This window comes from Liolophura sinensis, chromosome 9 (assembly GCF_032854445.1).
Source record: "Liolophura sinensis isolate JHLJ2023 chromosome 9, CUHK_Ljap_v2, whole genome shotgun sequence".
Lineage (NCBI taxonomy): Eukaryota > Metazoa > Mollusca > Polyplacophora > Chitonida > Chitonidae > Liolophura > Liolophura sinensis.
In genome coordinates this window covers 2,895,271-2,917,509 of record NC_088303.1, presented here as the reverse complement: position 1 = coordinate 2,917,509, position 22,239 = coordinate 2,895,271, and the positions used below count along the sequence as shown (strand labels likewise).

The 22,239-nt window shown below is 41.9% G+C and overlaps 2 protein-coding genes across 2 annotated transcripts in view; both read left to right on the top strand.

Moving 5' to 3' along the window:
* The window catches only part of LOC135475845 (uncharacterized), a 28,855-nt gene extending 26,064 nt beyond the window's left edge, over nucleotides 1–2,791 (top strand). The window contains exons 10-11 of the mRNA XM_064755786.1: nucleotides 154–288; nucleotides 2,588–2,791. Of these exons, the coding sequence (XP_064611856.1) occupies nucleotides 154–288; nucleotides 2,588–2,779 (327 nt within the window). The 3' untranslated portion in view covers nucleotides 2,780–2,791. The remainder of the gene's footprint in view (nucleotides 1–153; nucleotides 289–2,587) is intronic.
* Nucleotides 2,792–3,083: 292 nt separating this feature from the next.
* The window catches only part of LOC135475004 (putative ATP-dependent RNA helicase TDRD12), a 93,913-nt gene continuing 74,757 nt past the window's right edge, over nucleotides 3,084–22,239 (top strand). Inside the window, exons 1-8 of the mRNA XM_064754727.1 lie at nucleotides 3,084–3,123; nucleotides 3,541–3,864; nucleotides 7,791–7,902; nucleotides 17,905–18,050; nucleotides 19,012–19,149; nucleotides 19,975–20,036; nucleotides 20,881–20,983; nucleotides 21,743–21,902. Of these exons, the coding sequence (XP_064610797.1) occupies nucleotides 3,103–3,123; nucleotides 3,541–3,864; nucleotides 7,791–7,902; nucleotides 17,905–18,050; nucleotides 19,012–19,149; nucleotides 19,975–20,036; nucleotides 20,881–20,983; nucleotides 21,743–21,902 (1,066 nt within the window). The 5' untranslated portion in view covers nucleotides 3,084–3,102. The remainder of the gene's footprint in view (nucleotides 3,124–3,540; nucleotides 3,865–7,790; nucleotides 7,903–17,904; nucleotides 18,051–19,011; nucleotides 19,150–19,974; nucleotides 20,037–20,880; nucleotides 20,984–21,742; nucleotides 21,903–22,239) is intronic.

The window sequence follows — 22,239 nt, the reverse complement described above, 5'->3', positions numbered from 1 at the left end:
TATTTGACTGATAAAGTTTAACTTTCGATGCAGTATTTGAACGAAAGCTCATAACATTTTGTAGAGGGCTCAGGGTACTTTATGTTAATGCTTTCTTTGTGTTAAAAATTATATTGAATGTCTTGCGAAAAGATTCCATTTTTGTATCCACAGCCACTGGTTTTGATCCTCTGTTCTTCGTGGAGAAGAGCTCAGGAGATTCAGTGTAAATGCGAGACGATCCTCGGGGAGCTGACATTTCCACGGGTCATGACCATATTCGGGGGAGGAAGGGAGGAAGTGTACAATGTAAGCCAGCTCCAAGCTCATCTTTGTTCAGCCTTGTAAAGGAAGACCATTTGTTGTATGATTTGGGGAAAGTGTCTGCAAGTGTGTCGAGTTAGACTTTTTTTGGTTAAGATTGTGCTGGGTTTGTGCAATGTAGGTACTTGTTGATTTATCTGGACCTGTATGTTGGCATCTACCCAAGTTTGTTGTGGTCAAGGTCAGAGCTATATTTGCAGCTATACTGGGTTACACTTTTTTGGTTCATCTGCTTTGTAAAATAGCTCGTTAAACATCTTTATTTATTTTAGTTGTTTAAAACTGTTTTAAGACATATACCAAGTATAAGTATATTTAACTTTAAGCCAAGTCTTCAGCTTTGTGTGTGGAACAAAACAATCTTGTAACAGCATATTAAATATGAATGCGCTGCTGTTCCGTTTCGTCTCTGTACATCTGCGTTGGCTGCTGGATTTTGTTTAAATTGTAAGTAGACACCTGTATACATGTAATATGACTTACCGGAGTGAGTGAGTGAGTGAGTGAGTGCTTGGGGTTTAATGTCGTACTCAACAATTTTTCAGTCATATGACGACGAAGGAATCCTGAGGGTGTATGTAATGTGCCTTCTTGTCGCAGGACAGATTACCACCGCTCTTTTATCTAGTGCTGCTGCACTGAGACAACTCACCGAAGGCAAGTAAGCCCCGAGCCATTATACTGATACGAGTCAACCAGTCGTTTGCTATCCCTTTCATGCTGAACGCCAAGTGAGAAAGTTACAACTTCCTCTTTTAAAGTCTAGGGTGTGACTCGACCTAGGATTGATCTTTAATCTACCGCTCCCGAAGCGGACGCTCTACCAGCTGTGGTATCTGGGCCAGTGACTTACTGGAAATGTTGGTATTTGCTAATACACTTTTGAACAAGCTAGCCCTGATGCTATCATTTTCTGGTGACTGTAATCGGCCAGACAGATATAATGCCCAACCCAGTATACTAGTACTGGGGTGACAAGCCCCACCTAGCCACGGTATACTAGTACTGGCGTGACAAGACCCGCCTAGTCACGGTGTACTAGTCCTGGCGTGACAAGCCCCACCTAGTCACGGTATACTGGTACTGGGGTGACAATCCCCACCTTGTCACGGTATGCCAGTACTGGCGTGACAATACCCGCCTAGTCACGGTGTACTAGTCCTGGCGTGACAGGCCCCACCTAGTCACGGTATACTAGTACTGGGATGATGACCCCCACCTAGTCATGGTATATTAGTAACGGGGTGACAAGCCCCACCTAATCACGGTATACTAGTACTCTGGTGACAAGCCCGACGTAGTCACGCTATACTAGTACTAGGGTGACAAGCCCGCCCTAGTCACTGTATACTAGTTCTCGGGTGGCAAGCCCCACCTAAGCATGGTATACTAGTACTAGGGTGACAAGCCCGACGTAGTCACGGTATACCAGTACTGGGGTAACAAGCCCGACCTAGTCACTGTATACTAGCACTGGGGTGACAAGCCCATCCTAGTCACTGTATACTAGTACTGGGGTGACAAGCCCATCCTAGTCACTGTATACTAGTCCTGGGGTGACAAGCCCCACCTAGTCATGGTATACCAGTACTGGAGTGACAAGTACTTAGCCTAATCATGGTATACTAGTACTTGGGTGACAGGCCCCACCTAATCATGGTATACTAGTCCTGGGGTGACAAGCCCCACCTAGTCACGGTGTACTAGTACTGGGGTGACAAGACCCGCGTAGTCACGGTGTACTAGTACTGGGTTGACAAGCCCCACCTAATCATGGTATACTAGTCCTGGCATGACAAGCCCCACCTAGTCACGGTATACTAGTCCTGGCGTGACAAGCCCCACCTAGTCACAGTATACTAGTACTGGGGTGACAAGCCCCACCTAGTCACAGTATACTAGTCCTGGCATGACAAGCCCCACCTAGTCACGGTATACTAGTCCTCGGGTGACAAGTACTTAGCCTAGTCATGGTATACTAGTACTGGGGTGACAGGCCCCACCTAATCATGGTATACTAGTCCTGGGGTGACAAGCCCCACCTAGTCACAGTATACTAGTACTGGGGTGACAAGCCCCACCTAATCATGGTATACTAGTACTGGGGTGACAAGTACTTAGCCTAGTCATGGTATACTAGTACTTGGGTGACAAGTACTTAGCCTAGTCTCTTGTGCTGAGTTTCAGGTGATAAAGCGGACAAGTATATCCAGAATGCCAGCTTTAAAGTTTTCAGTTAGTTTCTTCTGTCACTCATAAATATTGATGCTTTTGCTCTGAACAGATTCCGCTGATCAATGGTTGTGAGATCTTGATTGCTACTCCACATTGCCTGACCAGAAAACTGGACAAATACGTCAGCCTGAGGCGGCTAGGACATCTGGTGAGTTGGGTGGGCATGGGAGTGGGTGAGGCGGGGGAACATCGATTCATGGACACAATAAAAAGTACCAACCAGGCTAAAGGCTTTCTTTAGCATACCACTGGCTAGCCACTCGCTCATTTTAATGGAAAACGTAGTTTTTTAATATAGTATGCCTACTGTGGAAGGCCATTTCATGCAGGTTCTAAATATAGTTTTCTTGATGCCTTTACATTTCTTTCTTATCATATTGATGATTACAGGCCAGCCCCACTTGTATACAGCCATAATCGTTCGACATCAAAAATTTCTGCCTCAGATGTGCCTTTATGGGAAAAAAATATGTCATTAAGCCATCTGTTGATGAAGTCAGATGTATATATGTATATATATGTATTCTATATGTGATCCAGGTGATTGACGAGGCTGAAATTGTGATGGAGAATTTCAAGGCACAGGTAATTTGCTAAGTGATCTTTTATATGTCATGCATTTTTCATGAACATTCAGACAGCTTAGCTTTTGTGATTAGCTTAAAACGATATCAAAATAACATGCAGGACACTGTTTTGAAAGAAACAACCTAAAAATTTCTCCCATGTTTTACTATTCAGTTCAGGCAAAGTTGAAACGATTGTTCTTCTTCCTGTAAGAAGTTAAAACGCCCAGTGCTGTTACAGCATATAAACATAGCCTGACCAGATGAACACAACATTTTCCCGTCCTGAGTTACATGTCTAATATTTTGAACCATTTTCTTAGCACCAGACTGTCTGCTGAGCGCAATGTTCAGACAAGGTTAAACTGTACAATGTTTTACTGGTGAACGTTACTGGTGTAAGTAACTCTTGCTGACTTTACTGCTTGCCTTATAGGTCGTTGAGGTAATGAAATCTTTCAAAGATGTGTTAATACAGCGGGGAAGGCAGAGCTCTTTACCTCGCCAGCTTCTGGTGTTTGGGAGTCACTGGACCAGTAAACTGGAGTCATTCTGGGAGGCTTATATGGTGGAGCCTGTACTGGTCATCACCTCTCAGTACGAGGCGGCTGTGTTTGGAGGGGCCAAGCATTTTGTCACCATGATCAGAGCAGGCGAGCGTTTGGCCAGGCTTGTGGATCTTGTCGGCAGTGTCATGGAGATGAACAAGAAGATGATCGTGTTCACGGACAATGAGGAAGAAGCGACTACAGTGTATCGTGTGAGTTTGCTACATGTACATTTCCGTTATGTTGTTTAGGGCTTTTTTTTATCGTTTTATTTGATTGGGGCCCTTGCTTACTCAGATGATTACAGTACTGGGTCTAAGCGACTGTCAGTCCCTTGCCTACTCAGATGCTTACTGGGTCTAAGCGACTGTCAGGCCCTTGCCTACTGAGATGATGACTGGGTCTAAGCAACTGTCAGGCCCTTGCCTACTCAGATGATTACAGCACTGGGTCTAAGCGACTGTCAGGCCCTTGCTTACTCAGATGATTACAGCACTGGGTCTAAGTGACTGTCAGGCCCTTGCCTACTTAGATGATTACGGCACTGGGTCTAAGCGACTGTCAGGCCCTTGCCTACTCAGATGATTACAGCACTGGGTCTAAGCCACTGTCAGGCCCTTGCCTACTGAGATGATGACTGGGTCTAAGGAACTGTCAGGCCCTTGCCTACTCAGATGATTACAGCACAGGGTCTAAGCCACTGTCAGGCCCTTGCTTACTCAGATGATTACAGCACTGGGTCTAAGCGACTGTCAGTCCCTTGCCTACTCAGATGATGACTGGGTCTAAGCAACTGTCAGGCCCTTGCCTACTCAGATGATTACAGCACTGGGTCTAATCGACTGTCAGTCCCTTGCCTACTCAGATGATTACTGGGTCTAAGCGACTGTCAGGCCCTTGCCTACTCAGATGATTACAGCACTGGGTCTAAGCGACTGTCAGGCCCTTGCCTACTCAGATGATTACTGGGTCTAAGCGACTGTCAGGCCCTTGCCTACTCAGATGATCACTGGGTCTAAGCGACTGTCAGGCCCTTGCCTACTGAGATGATGACTGGGTCTAAGCGACTGTCGGGCCCTTGCCTACTCAGATGATTACAGCACAGGGTCTAAGCCACTGTCAGACCCTTGCCTACTCAGATGATTACAGCACTGGGTCTAAGCCACTGTCAGGCCCTTGCCTACTCAGATGATGACTGGGTCTAAGCAACTGTCAGGCCCTTGCCTACTCAGTTGATTACAGCACAGGGTCTAAGCCACTGTCAGACCCTTGCTTACTCAGATGCTTACTGGGTCTAAGCGACTGTCAGGCCCTTGCCTACTCAGATGATCACTGGGTCTAAGTGACTGTCAGGCCCTTGCCTACTCAGATGATGACTGGGTCTAAGCCACTGTCAGGCCCTTGCCTACTCAGATGATTACAGTACTCGGTCTAAGCCACTGTCAGGCCCTTGCCTACTGAGATGATGACTGGGTCTAAGCAACTGTCAGGCCCTTGCCTACTCAGTTGATTACAGCACAGGGTCTAAGCCACTGTCAGACCCTTGCTTACTCAGATGCTTACAGCACTGGGTCTAAGCCACTGTCAGGCCCTTGCCTACTCAGATGATTACAGCACTGGGTCTAAGCCACTGTCAGGCCCTTGCCTACTCAGATGATTACAGCACTGGGTCTAAGCAACTGTCAGGCCCTTGCTTACTCAGATGATTACAGCACTGGGTCTAAGCCACTGTCAGGCCCTTGCCTACTTAGATGATTACAGCACTGGGTCTAAGCCACTGTCAGGCCCTTGCCTACTCAGATGCTTACTGGGTCTAAGCGACTGTCAGGCCCTTGCCTACTCAGATGATCACTGGGTCTAAGCGACTGTCAGGCCCTTGCCTACTCAGATGATCACTGGGTCTAAGCGACTGTCAGGCCCTTGCCTACTCAGATGATTACAGTACTGGGTCTAAGCAACTGTCAGGCCCTTGCCTACTCAGTTGATTACAGCACTGCGTCTAAGCCACTGTCAGGCCCTTGCCTACTCAGATGATTACAGCACTGGGTCTAAGCCACTGTCAGGCCCTTGCTTCATCAGATGATTACTGGGTCTAAGCCACTGTCAGACCCTTGCTTACTCAGATGATTACAGCACTGGGTCTAAGCCTTGCCTACTCAGATGATTACTGGGTCTAAGCGACTGTCAGGCCCTTGCTTACTCAGATGATTACAGCACTGGGTCTAAGCCACTGTCAGGCCCTTGCCTACTCAGATGATTACAGCACTGGGTCTAAGCCACTGTCAGGCCCTTGCCTACTCAGATGATTACAGCACTGGGTCTAAGCGACTGTCAGGCCCTTGCCTACTAAGATGATTACAGCACTGGGTCTAAGCCACTGTCAGACCCTTGCCTACTCAGATGATTACAGCACTGGGTCTAAGCCACTGTCAGGCCCTTGCCTACTCAGATGATTACAGCACTGGGTCTAAGCCACTGTCAGGCCCTTGCCTACTCAGATGATTACAGCACTGGGTCTAAGCAACTGTCAGGCCCTTGCCTACTTAGATGATTACAGCACTGGGTCTAAGCCACTGTCAGGCCCTTGCCTACTCAGATGATTACTGGGTCTAAGCCACTGTCAGGCCCTTGCCTACTCAGATGATTACAGCACTGGGTCTAAGCCACTGTCAGACCCTTGCCTACTCAGATGATTACAGCACTGGGTCTAAGCGACTGTCAGGCCCTTGCTTACTCAGATGATTACAGCACTGGGTCTAAGCGACTGCCAGGCCCTTGCCTACTCAGATGATTACAGCACTGGGTCTAATCGACTGTCAGGCCCTTGCCTACTCAGATGATTACAGCACTGGGTCTAAGCCACTGTCAGACCCTTGCCTACTCAGATGATTACAGCACTGGGTCTAAGCCACTGTCAGGCCCTTGCCTACTCAGATGATTACAGCACTGGGTCTAAGCCACTGTCAGGCCCTTGCCTACTCAGATGATTACAGCACTGGGTCTAAGCGACTGTCAGGCCCTTGCCTACTCAGATGATTACAGCACTGGGTCTAAGCCACTGTCAGGCCCTTGCCTACTTAGATGATTACAGCACTGGGTCTAAGCCACTGTCAGGCCCTTGCCTACTCAGATGATTACAGCACTGGGTCTAAGCGACTGTCAGGCCCTTGCCTACTCAGATGATTACAGCACTGGGTCTAAGCCACTGTCAGGCCCTTGCCTACTCAGATGATTACAGCACTGGGTCTAAGCAACTGTCAGGCCCTTGCCTACTTAGATGATTACAGCACTGGGTCTAAGCCACTGTCAGGCCCTTGACCAATGAGGTCATATGACCAATGAGGTCATGTGATAGACTTCAGTTGTTGGTGGTTTGGTGGTTCAGCTACATGTGGTTTATCTGATACCTGACACTGCGTGGTGTTCTCCTGGTACTCTGGCTTCCCTCGCCCATAAACCTGCATATTGTCATAGAAAAAAACAACAAATTCTTGAGTATGGGGTTAAAAACCATTCCAATAAATAAAAATAAATATTTCCTTGGTGTTAAAACCGTTTCCAAAATGATATCTTTACTTACCCTAAATGTCCTTACATTTCATTCGCAAAAGTGAAGTATTAGAAGCAAATAAATATCACTAAATATTATTCTTGGAGCTGAAACCTACAATTTTTGAGTAGAACATATCCAGTGGTCCAAACAAACTTCAGAATACCTTTCCAAAATCAATAGAACTTTCAGAATCAGGAAAAATGGGCAGGTTAGTTTTGGATGAAATTTAGGGTACATTTGTACAATAAAGTTCATGGGTAGATGAAAAAAGGGTGCCCTTAGTACCATTACCTTGTTAGCCTTTGCCAGGTATCTAACAAATTTCTGACTCCAGCGAGAGATGGGTGTAAGCTGTGGACTGATAAATTGTGATGATAACAATGCTTTATGGTGATGGTGCTTCTTTGATTTATTGTGATGGTGCTTCTTTGATTTATTGTGATTTTGCTTATTTGGTTTATTATTCAGTAATCAGAACAATGGTACAAAGATTGGAAATTAAATCAAAAGCTTTTATTGACAAAACGTAAAATATTGTGTTTATTCATTGCTTAGTAAAAATGTTGTTGATAATCTCTGTTACAGACTCTGAGTGCAAACAGTTGTTATGTACTTTTGGCCACAGTAGGGGCAGATTTCACCCTGGTCCTCAGAGAGTGGCATCTTCCTCACAAAGGCACCTCTTGTCCTGTATTGGGTAAGACCAAAATTAAGATGCTGTTTGTTGTTACACGCTCTATTTGTGAACTTTGAGTAGAAAGGTCAGTTAATTTTAATATAATTTTAATATACTTTTTGAAGAATGGTCCTGGGATTCAGTGGATATTATATGTAAAAGTTATTCTGAAGATTACCCATTAAGACCTGATTTAATCTTCAGATTATTTATATATTTGATTGGTGTTTTACGCCGTACTCAAGAATATTTCACCAATATGACGAAGGCCATCATTACTTCAGACAAGTATTCATGTTGAGTAATACAGATTTATATATAAGATTTGATGAACCAATATGACGAAAGCCATCATTACTTCAGGCAGATTTATATATAGGATTTGATGAACCAATATGACGAAGGCCATCATTACTTCAGACAAGTATTCACGTTGAGTAATACAGATTTATATATAGGATTTGATGAACCAATATGACGATGGCCATCATTACTTCAGACAAGTTTTCACTTTGAGTAATACAGATTTATATATAGGATTTGATGAACCAATATGACGAAGGCCATCATTACTTCAGGCAAGTATTCACTTTGAGTAATACAGATTTATATATAGGATTTGATGAACCAATATGACGAAGGCCATCATTACTTCAGACAAGTATTCACGTTGAGTAATACAGATTTATATATAGGATTTGATGAACCAATATGACGAAGGCCATCATTACTTCAGGCAAGTATTCACGTTGAGTAATACAGATTTATATATAAGATTTGATGAACCAATATGACGAAGGCCATCATTACTTCAGGCAAGTATTCATGTTGAGTAATACAGATTTATATATAGGATTTGATGAACCAATATGACGAAGACCATCATTACTTCAGGCAAGTATTCACGTTGAGTAATACAGATTTATATATAAGATTTGATGAACCAATATGACGAAGGCCATCATTACTTCAGACAAGTATTCACGTTGAGTAATACAGATTGTTACGGTATTGAAAACGGCAACAGAAAACAGACTCAGTGACTCAATATTACAATGTAAACAATGCTTTATATATAAAATGAGACGGACAGTTTTACAGACAGTTCAACAACAACAACAACATACACATCAGTATTACCGGTCTTTACAAGTGTCCAGTTCACCTTTGCATCCCAAGGAATGTATCCCAGGAAATCCAACGTAAAGACCATGGGATAAACACACAATTCACACAAGTCACAAATTGTCCTAGACAGGTACTTCGCCAGGTTAGCGAACACGAACACAGTACACAGGTTACACAGAACTGGAACAGTCAAGCCTTTGAATGACGTCACACCCGCAGAGCACAGCACAGGGTAAATACAGGCATGGAGGTATAATCCACTTTAGAACAGTTTCCCGCAGAAACTCACAAACGAGCCGTTCAGAGACGTAGAGTAATGTCACCTTGTGGCAGAACGAACGTCCTTTACAAAACTGAAAACTTCAGTTTAGAGTCCTTGACGACCTTGTCGGTCAGGTGAGGTCAGCGTGTTAAACAAATTACACAGTCAACACTGTATAATCATAATAAAGATCCGAACACCAATAAACGTGACTTCCGCAGAAATTCACATAAACCAGACATCAGTACTACTGTGGTACACAAACGGTGCCGGCATAAAAATCTGTCCTCCCAAATGAAACTGGCATCACCAGCTCATATAAATATAATGGACTCGATACGAGAGCGTCGCACACTCTCCTGGCTCCCTGTGGATGCAGCAAATATACCTCCCCTCTGCACAGAAAACACTGCTTATATACGTGCCAGGTGGATTCAACTATTTTTAAACACAGAGTTTAACAGCCAATGAACAGCCAGTTAAATAAACAGAGCCTTGAACAAGGTGCTTTCGGCCAGGTCCGCGCTGTACATATATAACAGGGCCTGTTATGCTTATAACATATAACACAAAGGTCCGCAGACTAACAGTACATGAAGACGTTAAATAGTCATACATAACACCCCCACCCTTCAGGGAAAGAAAGTTTTGCATAAAACTTCCTTTAACATATTCATAATTATGAATAATAATAACGTTTGCCACAATCTTTAAAAACAAAGCTGCAGAAAACCAACTAGACACGTGACAAACAATCAGCAATCACATTATCTTTCCCTTTTATGTGTCTAATCTCTAGATTAAATTCTTGCAAAAGCAAACTCCACCGTAACAATCTTCGGTTTTTACCTTTTAGTTTGTGCAAGAAGGTTAAGGGATTGTGATCTGTATACACAACAATGGGGTAACTTGACGAAGTCACATATACTTCAAAATGCTGTAATGCTAGAATCAAGGACAGACATTCCTTTTCTATTGTCGAATAATTTCTCTGGCACTTGTCAAATTTGCGAGAGAAAAAACATACAGGGTGATCAACGTGATCTGTTTCATTTTCTTGTAACAAAACTGCCCCAGCAGATATATCACTAGCATCAACAGCTAGCTTAAATGGTAAATTAAAATCAGGTGCTACAAGTATGGGGCCGCTGCTTAGCATGGCCTTTAATCTATCAAAAGATGTCTGACACTCAATGGACCACAAGAATTTAGCACCTTTCCTTAACAGCTGAGTTTGTGGCTCACTAACAAATGAAAAGTTCCTACAGAACTTACGATAATAACCTGCCATGCCCAAAAAACGCTTTAACTCTCTCTTACAACTTGGCACTGGAAAACAAGAGATAGCAACTCCACTAGGATGTACAATATTGAGATCAGTGCTATCTCTGTCTACATATGGCTTTAACATGTTAATGTGACAAAGTTGTCTAGATTTGCGCCGATCAGGAGTGAAAATAATATAATTAAGATCACTTAGCCTCTTGTCTACTACATAAGGTCCAAAATAACGAGCTTCAAGTGGCTTACCACTAACTGGAAGTAAGGCCAGTACCTTCTGACCAACTTCAAATCTGCGTCTTACTGTCTCTTTGTCATACTTAGTTTTCATACTCTTCTGAGAAGCTGTAAGATTCTCTCTGGCTAACTCACATACTCTGTTGAGCTTAGTACGAAATCTTGACACATACTGTAATAGGTTAACATTGTCACTATCACCAGACACAAACTTTTCCTTGAACAACTGTAGTGGACCACGCACAGTATGGCCAAACACTAGCTCAAATGGACTAAATCTAAGTGACTCTTGTACAGACTCTCTTACAGCAAACATTAACAAAGGTACACCCTCGTCCCAATCTCTCCCTGTCTCAAAGCAGTAAGTTCTTATCACACTTTTCAGTGTCTGATGGAATCTCTCTAGTGCTCCTTGACTTTGTGGGTGATAAGCTGAGGATTTATACTGGCTAATACCTAGCTCATGCATAACTTGTTGGAACACACCAGACATGAAATTTGAACCCTGGTCTGACTGTACTGACTTAGGCAGACCAAACATGGTGAAGAACTTAACTAAAGCCTTAATTACAGTCTTGGCGGTAATATTCCTTAATGGAATTGCCTCAGGGAAACGAGTTGAAGTACACATTATGGTTAACATATACTGATTTCCAGACTTTGTCTTAGGTAGCGGACCAACACAATCTATTAAGATTCTACTGAAGGGCTCACCAATTGCAGGAATAGGCCTCAAGGCTGCCTTGGGGATTGTCTGGTTAGGTTTCCCCACTAACTGACATGCATGACAAGACCTGCAAAATTCAGTAACATCTTTCCTTATTCCTGGCCAATAAAAATGACTGAGAACCTTATGATAGGTCTTATTAACACCTAAATGACCTGCTAACAGCGTTTCATGCGCTATGGTCAGTATGTCTTTACGATAAGACTTGGGCACAACTACCTGATGCTTAATTGCCCATTCATCCTCCAACGAAACATCGGGAGGCCTCCACTGCCGCATCAATATGCCAGACTTGACATAGTAGTAGCATGGGTCAGGTAAAGATTCACCATCTTTAGCTGCATCATTAAACAAGCAAGAAATACTTGGATCACTGTGTTGTTCAGCAATCAACTCAGTCCTACAAAATGGCTGATCACCACTAACAAAATTAGTATCTACTTCCTGCTGGCTGTCTACTTTGGAAGAATCTCCATCCAACATGTTGTTGAGAAAAGTCTCACTCAAATCAACAGTACTACCCTGGTCTGTACTGACTTTTCTAGACATAGCTCTTGTAACAACACAGGAAGGATATAAACCCGCTATCTCGCTTTCAACTGGCTCTGTGACTGAATTCAGAGAAGGCTTATCAACCATTAAGGGATCAACAGTAACTTTACCATGTGCTAAGTCATTTCCCAACAACAAATGAATACCCTCAAAAGGTAATGAAGGCTTAATGCCTACCCTGACAGGTCCAGATATCAAATCTGATGACAAATAAATATCATGAAGGGGAACACTGACAAAGTCACTAGACTCTACACCTCTAATAAGGGCACGAACCCCAGAGTATGACTCTTCAGAAAAGGGCAGAGTATTCATCAACAACAGAGACTGAGATGCCCCAGTATCCCTCGATATCTTTATAGGGGTAGCACAAGACATGTCGCTTCTAAGCGACACTGAACCAGAATTGATAAACGGAGCGAAGCTATCCATAGAGCATTTGGGAAGCTTATCCAATCCCATGTCAGCTAACTCAGATCTGCTTTTAACTGCTGATGTAACTTCCGGCAATGTTTTGTGCATTGCAACACAAAGACCTGTGGGCTTAGACTCATTCTCAGCTTCCCGTCTCCTTTTCAACTTGTAACATTCACTCATCACGTGACCTACCCGCTTGCAAAAATTACAAGTGACCCTATTTCGAGGACTACCATTCCAATCTGAACTACGTGAACCATGAGCTGTAGAACCATTGGAGCCTGGTGTGGAACTCTTCTGTGTAGAGCTACCTCTACCTGTTGCATGTGACTGGGTATTTCTACGTGTAAATGAATTAAATGGCTTACCCGTGTATGTAACCTTATGTGTCAAGGAATAATCATCAGCTAAACTGGCTGCCTCTTCAAGTGTACTCGCCTTCTGCTCATCAACGAACACCTTTACATCATTATGAATACAACGCTTGAACTCTTCTACCAGCACAAGCTGACGCAAACTTTCAAAATCCTTGCCTATTTTCTTGGCTGTACACCAGCAATCAAACAACTGCTCCTTAGCTCGACCAAACTCAACGTATGTCTGATCTCTACCTTTTTCACAGTTACGAAATTTCTGGCGGTAAGCTTCAGGCACCAATTCATAACCCTTCAAAATTACCTCTTTCACATATTCATAATTGGAAGCACTCTCTACACTTAACTGAGTGTAAATTTCCCTGGCCTTTCCAATTAGCACACTCTGTAATAACATAGTCCAGAACTCTTTAGGCCACTTTAAACTATTTGCAATTTTCTCAAAATGCAGAAAATATTTATCCACCTCTTTTTCCTGAAAGGATGGAACTAACCGAATGTATTTGGTCACATCAAATCCTGTACCCTGTCTACCGGAAGGACCCGGTTTCTCATCTCTCTCTATCTCTAACTTTTTCATTTGGAACTCCAATTCTCTTTCCCTCTCTCTTTCTTGCCTCTCTCTCTCCTCTCTCTGCACTTCCCTCTCTCTTTCCTCTCTCTGCACTTGCACTTCCCTCTCTCTTTCCTCTCTCTGCACTTCCCTCTCTCTTTCCTCTCTCTGCACTTCCCTCTCTCTTTCCTCTTTCTGCATTTTCAACTTTTCTAACTGTATCTCATGTTCCCTCTCTTTCTCTTTCTCTCTTTCCTCTTTCTCCAATCTCAACTTTAACTCAAACTGCTTAAACTTAAGCTCAGCATCAGACTGACCCTCGAACTCATAATCAGATATTGCAGAACTATCAAACTTGCCTATCTCCACTAAATGTTTCAACAAAGTATGCTGCATATCTCTTTTCCTCCATGAAGACTTTATGGACAAACCTAAAAATGTCCCTAACTTAACCAAGTCTTCCTTCTTTAAACTCTCAGAAACATCCTGATCGGGCACATTAACAAACTGTTTAGGATCAAAATCTCCCATTGTAAATATTTAGCCACTGAATCATTCACCGTTAAAATTAAGCAATCGCTTCTCACTTGTGTTTAACTTCAAATATCCGGTGCAAAACAAAAGGGAAACAATCGGTTCCCGGACAAGCCCCCAATTTCTGTTACGGTATTGAAAACGGCAACAGAAAACAGACTCAGTGACTCAATATTACAATGTAAACAATGCTTTATATATAAAATGAGACGGACAGTTTTACAGACAGTTCAACAACAACAACAACATACACATCAGTATTACCGGTCTTTACAAGTTTCCAGTTCACCTTTGCATCCCAAGGAATGTATTCCAGGAAATCCAACGTAAAGACCATGGGATAAACACACAATTCACACAAGTCACAAATTGTCCTAGACAGGTACTTCGCCAGGTTAGCGAACACGAACACAGTACACAGGTTACACAGAACTGGAACAGTCAAGCCTTTGAATGACGTCACACCCGCAGAGCACAGCACAGGGTAAATACAGGCATGGAGGTATAATCCACTTTAGAACAGTTTCCCGCAGAAACTCACAAACGAGCCGTTCAGAGACGTAGAGTAATGTCACCTTGTGGCAGAACGAACGTCCTTTACAAAACTGAAAACTTCAGTTTAGAGTCCTTGACGACCTTGTCGGTCAGGTGAGGTCAGCGTGTTAAACAAATTACACAGTCAACACTGTATAATCATAATAAAGATCCGAACACCAATAAACGTGACTTCCACAGAAATTCACATAAACCAGACATCAGTACTACTGTGGTACACAAACGGTGCCGGCATAAAAATCTGTCCTCCCAAATGAAACTGGCATCACCAGCTCATATAAATATAATGGACTCGATACGAGAGCGTCGCACACTCTCCTGGCTCCCTGTGGATGCAGCAAAAATACCTCCCCTCTGCACAGAAAACACTGCTTATATACGTGCCAGGTGGATTCAACTATTTTTAAACACAGAGTTTAACAGCCAATGAACAGCCAGTTAAATAAACAGAGCCTTGAACAAGGTGCTTTCGGCCAGGTCCGCGCTGTACATGTATAACAGGGCCTGTTATGCTTATAACATATAACACAAAGGTCCGCAGACTAACAGTACATGAAGACGTTAAATAGTCATACATAACAAGATTTATATATAGGATTTGTCGACTAATATCCCAAATGTGGAAACCTGTGAAGCAAAAAATGTAAGAGGAAATTTCAAAAAGTAAATGCTGATTTTTTTGAAATAAATCTCTCATGTAGGGTGGGGATTAAGTGGATATGTTGTGGTTACCTCAGACAATTTAAGTCTGTTCATTTTCCTTTAAAAACATAAGTCTGTTCATTTTTCCTTTGTCAATATACATATACCTGTAGTTGTTACATGTGATATAATCTCTTTTCTGTCTTTCCATGTTTTTTTTTTTTTTTTGGTAATGTCCAATTTTACACCAGTACATGTCAAATCGTTGTCAAGTTTAGTATGGACAAAGCACAGCTTCCAAGGAGTGAAATGTTGTAAATTCAGCAATTTTGACGCATATTAAACTAACCTTAACTCGCTAATCAGGTCCATCACATCATAGTGTGCACAAATGCTGTGATGTTCATGTTGACATAGCAGACCTGTTTTGCTTATGTAACTGATTACAGTGTGCACGGATGCTGTGGTGTTTGGTCTCAGCATAACAAATCTGTTTTGTTTATGTAACTGATTGTAGTGTGCACGGATGCTGTGGTGTTTGGTCTCAGCATAACAAATCTGTTTTGTTTATGTAACTGATTGCAGTGTGCACGGATGCTGTGGTGTTTGGTCTCAGCATAACAAATCTGTTTTGTTTATGTAACTGATTGCAGTGTGCACGGATGCTGTGGTGTTTGGTCTCAGCATAACAAACCTGTTTTGTTTATGTAACTGATTGCAGTGTGCACGGATGCTGTGGTGTTTGGTCTCAGCATAACAAATCTATTTGGTTTATGTAACTGATTGCAGTATGCACAGATGCTGTGGTGTTTTGGTCTCAGCATAACAAATCTGTTTTGTTTATGTAACTGATTGCAGTGTGCACGGATGCTGTGGTGTTTGGTCTCAGCATAACAAATCTGTTTTGTTTATGTAACTGATTGCAGTGTGCACGGATGCTGTGGTGTTTGATCTCGGCATAACAAATCTATTTGGTTTATGTAACTGATTGCAGTGTGCACGGATGCTGTGGTGTTTGATCTCAGCATAACAAATCTGTTTTGTTTATGTAACTGATTGCAGTGTGCACGGATGCTGTGGTGTTTGGTCTCAGCATAACAAATCTGTTTTGTTTATGTAATTGATTGCAGTGTGCACGGATGCTGTGGTGTTTGGTCTCAGCATAACAAATCTGTTTTGTTTATGTAACTGATTGCAGTTTGCACGGATGCTGTGGTGTTTGGTCTCAGCATAACAAATCTGTTTTGTTTATGTAACTGATTGCAGTGTGCACGGATGCTGTGGTGTTTGATCTCAGCATAACAAGTCTGTTTTGTTTATGTAACTGATTGCAGTGTGCACGGATGCTGTGGTGTTTGGTCTCAGCTTAACAAGTCTGTTTTGTTTATGTAACTGATTGCAGTGTGCACGGATGCTGTGGTGTTTGGTCTCAGCATAACAAATCTATTTGGTTTATGTAACTGATTGCAGTGTGCATGGATGCTGTGGTGTTTGATCTCAGCATAACAAATCTGTTTTGTTTATGTAACTGATTGCAGTGTGCACGGATGCTGTGGTGTTTGGTCTCAGCATAACAAGTCTGTTTTGTTTATGTAACTGATTGCAGTGTGCACGGATGCTGTGGTGTTTGGTCTCAGCATAACAAATCTATTTGGTTTTTGTAACTGATTGCAGTGTGCACGGATGCTGTGGTGTTTGGTCTCAGCATAACAAATCTATTTGGTTTATGTAACTGATTGCAGTGTGCAGGGATGCTGTGGTGTTTGATCTCAGCATAACAAATCTGTTTTGTTTATGTAACTGATTGCAGTGTGCACGGATGCTGTGGTGTTTGGTCTCAGCTTAACAAGTCTGTTTTGTTTATGTAACTGATGGCAGTGTGCACGGATGCTGTGGTGTCTGGTCTCAGCATAACAAATCTATTTGGTTTATGTAACTGATTGCAGTATGCATGGATGCTGTGGTGTTTGGTCTCAGCATAACAAATCTGTTTTGTTTATGTAACTGATTGCAGTGTGCACGGATGCTGTGGTGTTTGGTCTCAGCATAACAAGTCTGTTTTGTTTATGTAACTGATTGCAGTGTGCACGGATGCTGTGGTGTTTGGTCTCAGCATAACAAATCTATTTGGTTTATGTAACTGATTGCAGTGTGCACGGATGCTGTGGTGTTTGGTCTCAGCATAACAAATCTATTTGGTTTATGTAACTGATTGCAGTGTGCACGGATGCTGTGGTGTTTGGTCTCAGCATAACAAATCTGTTTAGTTTATGTAACTGATTGCAGTGTGCACGGATGCTGTGGTGTTTGATCTCAGCATAACAAATCTGTTTTGTTTATGTAACTGATTGCAGTGTGCACGGATGCTGTGGTGTTTGATCTCAGCATAACAAATCTATTTGGTTTATGTAACTGATTGCAGTGTGCACGGATGCTGTGGTGTTTGGTCTCAGCATAACAAATCTATTTGGTTTATGTAACTGATTGCAGTGTGCACGGATGCTATGGTGTTTGGTCTCAGCATAACAAATCTGTTTTGTTTATGTAACTGATTGCAGTGTGCACGGATGCTGTGATGTTTGGTCTCAGCATAACAAGTCTGTTTTGTTTATGTAACTGATTGCAGTGTGCACGGATGCTGTGGTGTTGGTCTCAGCATAACAAATCTGTTTTGTTTATGTAACTGATTGCAGTGTGCATGGATGCTGTGGTGTTTGGTCTCAGCATAACAAATCTGTTTTGTTTATGTAACTGATTGCAGTGTGCACGGATGCTGTAGTGTTTGATCTCGGCATAACAGATGCAGATGTTGTGATGCACTACGGAATGGCTAGCTCAAAGACAAGATTTGGGAATCGACTGAGTTGTGCCCAAGATAACTACCGTAATTCTGCCAGCCTGAAAGATGTGAGTAAACTTATCTCATCTTTAGTGCAGACACGTTGACCTACAGGTTTAGGTAAACTTGTCTCATCTTTAGTGCAGACATGTTGACCTACAGGTTTAGGTAAACTTGTCTCATCTTTAGTGCAGACACGTTGACCTACAGGTTTAGGTAAACTTATCTCATCTTTAGTGCAGACACGTTGACCTACAGGTTTAGGTAAACTTATCTCATCTTTAGTGCAGACACGTTGACCTACAGGTTTAGGTAAACTTATCTCATCTTTAGTGCAGACACGTTGACCTACAGGTTTAGGTAAACTTATCTCATCTCTAGTGCATACACGTTGACCTACAGGTTTAGGTACAGCATCACTGGAGATCTACCCAAATTCATCAACCTTTTCGCATGTGAAAGAGCAACTTTCCAAGCAATTTATGTACATTTTTAATTTGATCAAACAATGTTGGTTGGATAGGCCAGTTTCAGAGTTTAACGAAAAGTAGGATTTTAACAGTCAACACAGAATGATGCTTTCAAAATATGCTTGAAAGAACAGCACACAAACATGCCAATGAGGATTTGTAGCAGATTTAACTCATAATCATCTCATGTGGAAGACCTTACAACTTGGCATTCTTAGTTCCTCCAACTGAAGCCTAAGGGCATAAAGCTGGGTCCAGTTGGTTCTTGAAATGATTAGAATTATGGGGATTTTCAAGACATTTAGTCACTGAAAAAGAGTTTATTTTGGAATAAGTCTTTTGAAAGTGAAATTTTGCAATGTCAAATAGGCCTATCAACTTGCTGTAGGTCACAGTGAAAATATAAAGAAATCAGTGTTATGGGTATATATATGTATGATAGTTGCTGGTGACCAGGTACTGTAATGTAGAACGTTAGATTTTGATGAAGTTGTAATTTTGGTTCTTAAGTATGATAGCAGCTGTGTAGGTTTTACTGGTTTAATGCTGTGATTTTCAGAAAACCAACTGCCCAAAGAGCTACATATTTGTGACTGAGAACTGTGGGCCAATGGTTATGTCCTTGGTGGATCTTCTGGAGCGAACAAAGTGCCACATTCCCAAAGAGTTAAGGGCAATGGTCCAGGGCATGTTAGAGGTAAGACACCAAGTGTCACATTCCCAAAGAGCTAAAGGCAAAGGTCCAGGGCATGTTAGAGGTAAGACACCAAGTGTCACATTCCCAAAGAGCTAAAGGCAAAGGTCCAGGGCATGTTAGAGGTAAGACACCAAGTGTCACATTCCCAAAGAGCTAAAGGCAAAGGTCCAGGGCATGTTAGAGGTAAGACACCAAGTGTCACATTCCCAAAGAGCTAAAGGCAAAGGTCCAGGGCATGTTAGAGGTAAGACACCAAGTGTCACATTCCCAAAGAGCTAAAGGCAAAGGTCCAGGGCATGTTAGAGGTAAGACACCAAGTGTCACATTCCCAAAGAGCTAAAGGCAAAGGTCAAGAGCATGTTAGAGGTAAGACACCAAGTGTCACATTCCCAAAGAGCTAAAGGCAAAGGTCCAGGGCATGTTAGAGGTAAGACACCAAGTGTCACATTCCCAAAGAGCTGAGGGAAATGGTCCAGGGCATGTTAAAGGCTTCACATCCCCAGAGGGTTTGTAAGTTATGAGAAATTTATACACATGTTGTAACAGTAAGGTGGTAATATTTGAAAATGAATGAATATTTGTTAGAGTGAAAAGATGTAATTGTTTGTCTGTCAGGTTTGTAATAAACTTTTACAGTTTTATTATAAACGGTTACAGTTTTTAATGCAGGTTGGATTGCAGCTAATATAAAACAAAAAAAGAAAACAACTATGAATATACCCTTAAGTTAACATGTACTTGAAATGGTCTGTTCAATGTTGTGCAAGCTTATCTGTGTGCCAGTGACAAAATGTGTTAATACCCTTGCTTTTTTTTTTGTCACAGGGCAAAGAAAGAGATAACCCCAGGCCTTTGTGTTATTATTTGAAAGCGTTTGGAACCTGCAAGTGAGTTTGGTTGAAAATGAAAAAATAACTGAGCTCAGATAATTCCTTGACCAAAGTCTAGCTTCATATTACAACGTAAGCTTAAGGCCCGTTCTCATGGTGCAATGTGTAGAACCCACTTGTAGCATATGTCTGAGTCGGACCATCGGAATACCTGAATCTTTTTGACATTTGTTACTTTCAACAAGTTCTGAGCTCGTCGAAAGAAAGGAAGAGAGCTCTGTTTTCATGCTACAAGTCGCAGGCGCTGGCCAATCAAATAGCTTCAGTTTTTTCCATTATAAATTAGACCCCTTTGTGTTTACAATCAGAGCCTATTAACAACCAATTGCCTGTACCGAGAAAAGCAGACTGGTGTGCCGCTCATTGAAACCGAGCAATTTATTGTGAAATATATCTGTCAAGATCTACTATGAAATTACTCATTGTGTAAATTTCAGTAAACAACTGATCATGACAAACGTGCTAACAGAAACGCCAGACATTAGCAACGGAACTGAATAAGAAAAATTGAGATATCCGAGACTACTCACATGTGTCCATGTTACATGCGATGTTTGCCGAACCCTACAAGTCGAATGCTTTAAGTTGGTACTACAAATGGCATCGTGAGAACAGGCTCTGGAGGTCCTTAGTGGTTTGGGGTTGTTTTAATATGGGACCTTTTTTGTCACCATGCTTATTTTACCTGCGAGACTGTTAATAGTTGTAAAAGTGGAAAGCTTGTCAATTCACCTGATTGGCTTAGAATTTTCAATGCTAATTTTTTATTATAAACTGTTATGTAAAAAAAATTTAAGTGAAAAGAAAAGTGAATTAATTCTACCTATTTGTTCAACTTTAGACTAAGAAGCCACTGCTTAAAGAGGCATGTAATCCGACCAGAGCTGGATAAGCGTCGACAGTTGACCATGTCATCCCTGCTCCCAAGTCAAGGTGAAGTGAAGGTCAGTTAATCACATCAAGGATAAAAAGCGTACTCTTCCTGTAACTAGGACATACAAGGTCCGGGTTCAACCCTGGCCTAGGACAAGCTCTCACGGCCAGTGAGCCTTCTTTACAATAAGTGATTCACAATGCTCACGTGGCCATTTACATGTCTACAGTCTAAAGTTTGCTGAAGACTGCTTATTTTCCTCCAATATCGTTATGTCACCGTGGGAAAATTCTTCACTTTCTTGTCAAGGGTCAGTGCTTTGCGTAGGCCTCCTTCACCTGTAAAACTGACCATTGCGTACGATAACAATTCTAGCGCATTGTGTTAAACAACAGCCAAATAAATAAATACTCTGGCACCTTGTCTGTTTTGGTGATACCAGGTTCTTGTAAATAAATAAATAAATATTCTCGCACCTTGTCTGTTTTGGTGATACCAGGTTCTTGTAAATAAATAAATAAATATTCTCGCACCTTGTCTGTTTTGGTGATACCAGGTTCTTGTAAATAAATAAATAAATATTCTGGCACCTTGTCTGTTTTGGTGATACCAGGTTCTTGTAAATAAATAAATATTCTCGCACCTTGTCTGTTTTGGTGATACCAGGTTCTTGTAAATAAATAAATATTCTGGCACCTTGTCTGTTTTGGTGATACCAGGTTCTTGTAAATAAATAAATATTCTGGCACCTTGTCTGTTTTGGTGATACCAGGTTCTTGTTAATAAATAAATAAATATTCTGGCACCTTGTCTGTTTTGGTGATACCAGGTTCTTGTCAGCTATGTGGAAAACGCTAGTTGTTATTATGTGCGTATTCTTCAACACCGTGTCCTGGATGGAACGATTCAACAAATGGACACTGTGTACAACAGACTAAATGACGCTCTCCAGGCCTGGTTTTCTATCTCAGAGAACAGATTTGAAAATGGTAAGTCATTATTGTGCATTGTTTTCTCTGTGTGTTGTTTCATGAATGGATATCAAGAAATTTCTGGATAGGTACTTAGCCTTAACTTCTGACAGAAGAAATTTGGTAGCTGTTAAACTGTGACTTGAGTTTACAAAGAACAACATTTATATGTTGAGTATGTAAGGAATATATGTGTCTGGTTCCAGTTAGTATTTGCTGTAAAACCTTAGTTTTACAATGTGAACGTAGGCTTGAGTTTACATGTACAGTGTATGGTGGCACTTTATTATAGTGTGCTTGGTCATGCTCTTTTGTTCATCTACTGGCCAGTTAAATTCCTTTGTTCATCATATTT